At 44.6% G+C, this 7,793-nt stretch overlaps 1 protein-coding gene across 3 annotated transcripts; it reads right to left on the reverse strand.

Moving 5' to 3' along the window:
• Positions 1-222: 222 nt before the first annotated feature.
• Positions 223-7,173, reverse strand: LOC110519356 (lysophospholipase-like protein 1). 3 transcript variants are annotated; one of them, XR_016494635.1, is made up of 5 exons: positions 6,843-7,101; positions 6,176-6,275; positions 3,804-3,973; positions 1,721-2,296; positions 223-1,423 (listed from the first exon to the last, which is right to left on the reverse strand). XR_016494635.1 is itself a non-coding variant. In XM_090229355.1 (5 exons), exons 3-5 carry the CDS (start codon positions 3,958-3,960, stop codon positions 1,172-1,174), a joined length of 525 nt encoding a protein of 174 aa, XP_090085481.1. In that variant the 5' UTR covers positions 3,961-3,973; positions 6,176-6,275; positions 6,793-7,173; the 3' UTR covers positions 223-1,171. The 3 variants fall into 3 exon arrangements, 2 of the variants coding, with proteins under 2 accessions (XP_090085481.1, XP_021452167.1); XM_090229355.1 differs by having other exon boundaries at positions 1,721-1,836; positions 6,793-7,173; XM_021596492.3 differs by having other exon boundaries at positions 1,721-1,836; positions 6,843-7,154.
• Between the last annotated feature and the right edge of the window lie 620 nt (positions 7,174-7,793).

The following is a 7,793-nucleotide window of genomic DNA, read 5'->3' on the forward strand; positions in this document are numbered from 1 at the left end:
AGAGTCTCTGGTGGCACAGCTAGCACTGCGATGCAGTGCCTTGGATCACTGCGCCACCCAGGAGGCCCCCACCTTATTCATGTCTAAGTTGCTGATTTGTTATAGCCTATATCATGTAAACCACAAATATATAATAAACTCATTAAAATAATGTTAATTTTAAAGGTTTGTGGATACAATTTCAAAAATCATAATTCAAAGTATTTTCCAAAGGGTGACTGCTGATGTTGACAGATGTTTAATTTATAGCCAGGACTACACAAGAAACGTGAATCATTTCCATAACTCATTATGTTTGGCACCTAAGTGTTACTACTGCTCACTCATGATCTTCCTGTGTTCTGACCCTGGCCTGCAGCCCTACACTAGTGAAGGCAGCCCAGCATCCGGACTACCTTAAGCACAACGCCGAGAGAAAGGCTGCAGGTAGGAAGAAGGGAAGAATAGCTAACTGCTTCTTCCCAATAACTATCAATGAGGCGATGTGTGCTACGGAGCAGAACTACTGAGCAAACAGAACAGACCTCCGCTCCCTCCATCCCCACACATGTTCAACACATTCCCCAGCGCAAAACGATAATGGTGTATAAAAAAAAAAACAGCGAGCAAGATTGACTAAACAATTCCTGTTCTCTCTACAGCAACGGTACTAAATTGACTCTAGTGTTAGTTAAACGATAGGGGTGGAGGCAGAGCATGCTCCCATATCCTATCAGAGTTAGACAGACGAGGCTGAAGCGTTAAGAGTGGAGACTGTACAAGTGCAGAGGGAGTGGTTATAAGCACACTCAACTATCACATGTTCTCTTTTGAAGGGAACCACACAGCTGTTGAGGACACTAAGCAAGCACAACTGACAGTGTCCAAGCAAAAAAACAAAACATTTATTGACACATATTTTAAAAAGCGGTATTGTGTCCAACAGAGGTTGTGAGGAGGTGTTCCACAGCCCACTCAGCATGTTAATATCCTTTTCACACTATAGTACCGACCTGACCGTGCTGGCTCGCTTTTCCAGCTTTGTTCCAGAAACTATGGGCAATGCTTTACCAGGCCAGCGCAGTACCGTTTGGTTTGGCTCATTTTAAAGCAGCTTAATAGTGTGAACGTGTTATTAACATGTTAATAGCGTGTTGTTAATGTGTCTGTTTAGTGGTGTGGGGCTGACTGGTCACTGCCCACTGGCGTCTAGACTGTCCGGGCGCAGCTTGGTGAGGATCCAGGAGCGCAGTAGCTCAATCTCTGGCCGGGAGAGCTGGTGCTGGAGGCCTGGGAACGAGTGGAAGGTGGTTGTCATCCCAGCCTTCTTCAGCAGGGCCGTAGTTTCTTCTCCCCACTTATGGAACACCAACTCGTCTCCTGTCCCATGGCCCTGGAATAGCTCAGGGAGGGGGCTCCCCGCCCTTGCCCGCTCCTCCACAGCCTAGCAGGGGGAGAAGAGTCAGTCAGACACTTCTAGACTGCTTACTAGCACACTCTATAGGCCCAATATCTCTGTCAGAACCAAGTGCAGCCAACTCCTGATAAATGCAAGATCTTGGGAATGACATGGAGCATCTTTGAATTGGGAAACTGTATATCAATACACCAATATTTCTCTACCACTATCTGTCATTCAAAGGACAGTTGAGTAGGTAGTTGTAGTTTTCTGGCGCTCTAATTAAGATTTAGAATATTGTCTGGACAGTTTAGTAGACATACCAGTGACAGCCTGCCTTACCTGATATACTACAGAGTCTTTGTTGAGAAAGCTGGACAGAGCAAAGACTCCTGCTACTTCAGGGTGATAACGGCACGCCAGGTGGAGGGCCATAGCTCCGCCCATAGAAAAACCCCCTTTGGACGAGGAACAAGACAAAACAGAACATCATTGTACTGGGTTCCATTAGGTGTCTTTGTACAGGTATTCACTGAAAATGTGTATCGAATATTGTATCCAAAGTGCTTTTCCCAGGGAATAAAAAATAAAACCAAAACCAAATCCAACTGTGCATACTGGCAATAATATAAGATAGGAACATAATAATAAATATATTCATTTATTATTATGTATGAGTAACAGTAGTTTAAGCCATCCTGGCAGTTTAAGCGGTCCGAAGTGGAAAATACTCTGCCTTTGACTGAGAAAGAAAATAAAAAAACATTAAAAATGAAACAGACTCCATAGTTCCACATCATCAGCTTTTTCGCTCCTCAGGAGTCGGCATCCGTTCACGAGCCCATCCTTAATCTCACACATCTGGGTACATCTGGGCACACGGTGTACATCTGGGAAAGTGTGAAAGTACCCATCATCCTGTCAGAGGGGGAAGGGAAGAATGGAGATATGGGGGGAGTTCACACGCTTTGCCCAACGAATAAAACATTTGTCCATGAGATTCTCTGTTTCTTTCTTTACTTCACCGGCTATACTCCTTGAACCAAAAAAAGGTGTTATCTAGAACCTAAAACGGTTCTTTGTCTGTCCCCATAGGATTACCCTTTGTAGAAGCCTTTTTGGTACTATGTAGAGCCCTTTTGGGTTCTACCTGGAACCAAAAAGGGTTCTCCTATGGGGACAGCTGAAGAACCCTTTTTTCTAAGAGTACATACTTTGAGACTGTCTTTCTGGTATACTCTCTGTCTTTCTGGTATACTCTCAGTCTCTCATTCCAAACCACGATAACAAACCTCAATCATACATTCACATTATAATGTCTCCTTCTTTCGTATACCCCTCCGCTGTGCTGTTTGGTACAGTGCTGCTGTGTGTTTTCAGTGTGTGTGTGTGAGCCTATATGTGTGAAATCATGACTGTGGCGATAGCTTCTCTTTTCTGAGATTCCCCAACGGATCCGTGCTTTTTTAAAGAGTGAAAAACATGAACACACAAGCCTGCGGCGGCGGCTTGTACTTGAAAAAGTTTTTTCCATGGAAAGTTCTGCCGCTTGTCAGTCCGTCAGCCCTGCAAGTGGACTCCGGGTACAGACCACTCCCGTTTCTCCAGTATGCCGACTGATTCCAATGAGTATTTATAGTTAATGACAAAATGTTATGATTTAGGAAGATAATATTTCTCCCAGGAACATGTGTTTTTTGAATCACTTTCTTGAGTGGAGTTCAGGGGCTTTTCTGGCGTTCCACACTGGGCCTTTCACACAAACGCTCAGCTCTTTTTTCCCCCTTCTACTCACAACTATTTCCGTATATTTATATATTTCAGGGCTTGTAGGTTAACCCTTTTCCCAATGTTCCCATCGGTTTCCCCTTTCATGGATGCTATCATTTGTTCTCTTACAGAGACATAAAACTTTCGATGGCCCCCCCACATATTTCCTGTGGGAACTCTTACCTAGGTTCTAAAATAGTGTTTATGGCGCTTGATCCGAGCAATTTTATGTCATTGTCATTTACACGCGAACCTGATAACCAAACTATTTGGGAAAAAGGATTTGCTGAACCCAATAATCCCTCCAGAAATACTTTACGGTTCATAATTGGCAGCGAATAAAAGGGTAAAGAAACCTGATAACTTGCATTCTTCATTTTATATCATGACAGAGGGAGTTGAGAACACCAAGGCCAAGAGAGAGAGAGAGTGATGTGTGTAGAGAGAGAAAGAGCAAGATCAAGCAAATGGGCAAGTGGATGGGTGCATAATACACATTCAGGAGGGAGTCATGGAGTTAGGAAGTCATGAGGAAGGTAACGAGTGAAGGAGAGACCATACAGCCAAATCTGACATACGGTCAGAAAGAGACAGGGAAATAAAACAAACAGCTCTAGTAGCAGCAGAATTAGCGTGTATGTGTGTGAGACAGTACCTATGATCATCCTGTGTTTTGGTACTCCTGCCCTGATCTCCTCCTGTATAACCGCTCCCAAGGAGTTGGCCATGGCGTCTATAGACTCCAAGTGCTCCAGGCAGTCGTGTGAGATCTTGTAGCGGTCAAACCACACATTGGACAGAGCCCCCCGCATGGGTGTGTATGGCCTGAGGGGTCAACAGAAGACAGAACAAGATTCAAAGTTTAGCTATGGAATGAGGAAAGGTTTGGGTAGTGAGGGTCACATGGGAGGAGGAGAAGAAGATTTACCCCTTTCCACAATATCGTGCTGACCCGAACCGCACTGGCTTGGAAATTATCTATTCACATGGTCCATTCATCTTGGTGCGGTAGTATGAAAAGGGTATTAGGCTATTTAGCCTATTTAAAATGCTATTCAGGGTCCATATTCATAAAGCATTGGAGTAGGAATGCTCACCTAGGATATACACTGCTCAAAAAAGTAAAGGGAACACTTAAACAACACAATGTAACTCCAAGTCAATCACACTTCTGTGAAATCAAACTGTCCACTTAGGAAGCAACACTGATTGACAATACATTTCACATGTTGTTGTGCAAATGGAATAGACAACAGGTGGAAATTATAGGCATTTAGCAAGACACCCCCCAATAAAGGAGTGGTTCTGCAGGTGGGGACCACAGACCACTTCTCAGTTCCTATGCTTCCTGGCTGATGTTTTGGTCACTTTTGAATGCAGGCGGTGCTTTCACTCTAGTGGTAGCATGAGACGGAGTCTACAACCCACACAAGTGGCTCAGGTAGTGCAGCTCATCCAGGATGGCACATAAATGCGAGATGTGGCAAGAAGGTTTGCTGTGTCTGTCAGCGTAGTGTCCAGAGCATGGAGGCGCTACCAGGAGACAGGCCAGTACATCAGGAGACGTGGAGGAGGCCGTAGGAGGGCAACAACCCAGCAGCAGGACCGCTACCTCCGCCTTTGTGCAAGGAGCAGCAGGAGGAGCACTGCCAGAGCCCTGCAAAAGGACCTCCAGCAGGCCACAAATGTGCATGTGTCTGCTCAAACGGTCAGAAACAGACTCCATGAGGGTGGTATGAGGGCCCAACGTCCACAGGTGGGGGTTGTGCTTACAGCCAAACACCGTGCAGGACGTTTGGCATTTGCCAGAGAACACCAAGATTGGCAAATTCGCCACTGGCGCCCTGTGCTCTTCAGAGATGAAAGCAGGTTCACACTGAGCACGTGACAGACGTGACAGTCTGGAGACGCCGTGGAGAACATTCTGCCTCCTCCAGCATGACCGGTTTGGCGGTGGGTCAGTCATGGTGTGGGGTGGCATTTCTTTGGGGGGCTGCACAGCCCTCCATGTGCTCGCCAGAGGTAGCCTGACTGCCATTAGGTACTGAGATGAGATCCTCAGACCCCTTGTGAGACCATATGCTGGTGTGGCCCTGGGTTCCTCCTAATGCAACACAATGCTAGACCTCATGTGGCTGGAGTGTGTCAGCAGTTCCTGCAAGAGGAAGGCATTGATGCTATGGACTGGCCCGCCCGTTCCCCAGACCTAAATCCAATTGAGCACATCTGGGACATCATGTCTCGCTCCATTGCACCACAGACTGTCCAGGAGTTGCTTTAGTCCAGATCTGGGAGGAGATCCCTCAGGAGACCATCCGCCACCTCATCAGGAGCATGCCCAGGCGTTGTAGGGAGGTCATACAGACACGTGGAGGCCACACACACTACTGAGCCTCATTTGGACTTGTTTTAAGGACAATACATCAAAGTTGGATCAGCCTGTAGTGTGGTTTTCCACTTTAATTTTGACCTCCATGGGTTGATACATTTGATTTCCATTGATAATTTGTGTGATTTTGTTGTCAGCACATTCAACTATGTAAAGAAAAAATTATTTAATAAGAATATTTCATTCATTCAGATCTAGGATGTGTTATTTTAGTGTTCCCTTTATTTTTTTGAGCAGTGTATAATCATAATCATTATTATCTTAAAGGCAAAACTGATCCTAGATCAAAACTCCAACTCTGAGATGCTTTATGAATAGATGCCCAGATGTTCCACCTGTCTGGGTTAGTTCAGTTATTTCAAAGACAACAGTTGAAGGGCTTTGTCTGTGTGTTGAGGGGTTTCAGCAGCTTGACTGCAGTACTGCATTTAGCGGCAGGTAGCCTAGTGGTTAGAGCGTTGGACTAGTATCCGAAAGGTTGCCTGATCGAATCCCCAAGCTGACAAGTTAAAAATCTGACGTTCTGCCCCTGAATGAGGCAGTTGACCCACTGTTCCTAGGCCGTCATTGAAAATAAGAATTTGTTCTTAACTGACTTGCCTCTTTAAATAAAGGTGAAATAAAACAAATAAAAATACCTGGCTGGAGCTGTGGGATATACCACTCTGATGTGGGGGAAAGCCAGGTCTGGTACCGAAACCTCTTTGACCCATGCTCGCACTCCCCGTCCAGTGTCTCCTGCATGGCAGAAGTGAACAGTTAGCCAATATAACTGACTCACCAGTCACGAGGCAGAACCTTGGTTTCACCAACATCCCGTTCACATGCTACTGACTGGTGAATATTTGATACATTTTTATTTTATTTAACATTTATTTTATCTGGGAGATATCAGATAAATACATATAGCATTCTGTTTTTTTCTCTTGTGATCAAGCCCAAATATTAAGTATCCTTAGACTAACATTTGCCAATGCTGACCACTCAATTGAATGTATCGATCTACGTAGCTTCTGTTTAGCTACATTATTAATTTGCCACAGTAGGCCATATCATAACGCAGTTACAGTTGCGTGGAAGCCACATTGTATAGTTAGTTATACATTTCAAAAGACAGCCAGTCCTGTCTGTCCATCACTGTACACAAGCTTTCAGTATCTAAATCGAAGGTACTCTGGCAATGCTACAGGCTAGGCTACTGGTCGCTAACCTACCAAAACTCCTAGTTATTATGAGGCTAGTTCAGCGTAGTTACCGTTGAAGAAATGTCACTAAAACATCGGGAGCAGTGTAAAACGTAACCACCTGAGCCGTGTAAGAAGATGACCGACGCGGAGTGTTTCCCGGTTGGAGATGCAACACACCTGCCTAGAAGTTTGCTGCTCGGTACGGCAGCCATGACTTCTCTGTGTCTTGCGAGACTACAGAGCAGACGGACAGGCCTCTGTGATTGGATAGATGCAGTTTACAGATGACCAAAACCTAAACTCCCGATAGGTTGTTTCCGAATGGACATTTTTCTCAATCCGGAAGACTCAAATATTAGGGAATTTACGATGCATATGCGCATGCTCCAAGGCAGCTATGAAGGCTACATTTGGTAAATTATTACAATACATTTTCACTTCCCCTTTGTAGGATGAGTATGTCAGAATTCATGGGCAAGGACCAATTTCCCCCTGATGCTATTTAGAGCCACTAAAGTATGAGTTTAGTTTTAGTAGCCCCACAAAAACTGATGTCAGTGTGCTCTATCATGTGTGCAGTGATTTAATGGAATGTCTGGATCTACAAATACGTTTAAACACATTCTAAGGTCTTATCTTTTATAAACATAGGCCTGTTTTACTCAGATTCGGGTCATTTTCACTTGCCTTGGACCACACAAACTGTATCTCAACCCTGACCCTCAATAATGTTGCAGAGAGGGATCAGCTTGAAAGTGGGTGGCTATCTTGCTGTGCCAAATACCAAAACTATAAACCCACTCAGGGGTTATTACCTCCATTTTGTGTAATAGAACAGACTATAAATAATTCATGAACCTTTCACTAACATGTTTTACATGGGAAGCTCCCCTCTTTAGAACAGGCTTGTTGATGTGAAACTTGATATTATGTCTGGGTCATGGTGTCTGTGCCATGTAACGTTGTTGTCCTTTTATTCCTTATTTGACATTGCACAATGGTTGTATGACAAAGGAATGCATGGGTCTCTTTGGAGGTTGATGTGGAATATGGTGTGAAACATGACACA

This window comes from Oncorhynchus mykiss, chromosome 3, assembly GCF_057628025.1.
Source record: "Oncorhynchus mykiss isolate SJ-2025 chromosome 3, ASM5762802v1, whole genome shotgun sequence".
NCBI classification, from domain to species: Eukaryota; Metazoa; Chordata; class Actinopteri; order Salmoniformes; family Salmonidae; genus Oncorhynchus; species Oncorhynchus mykiss.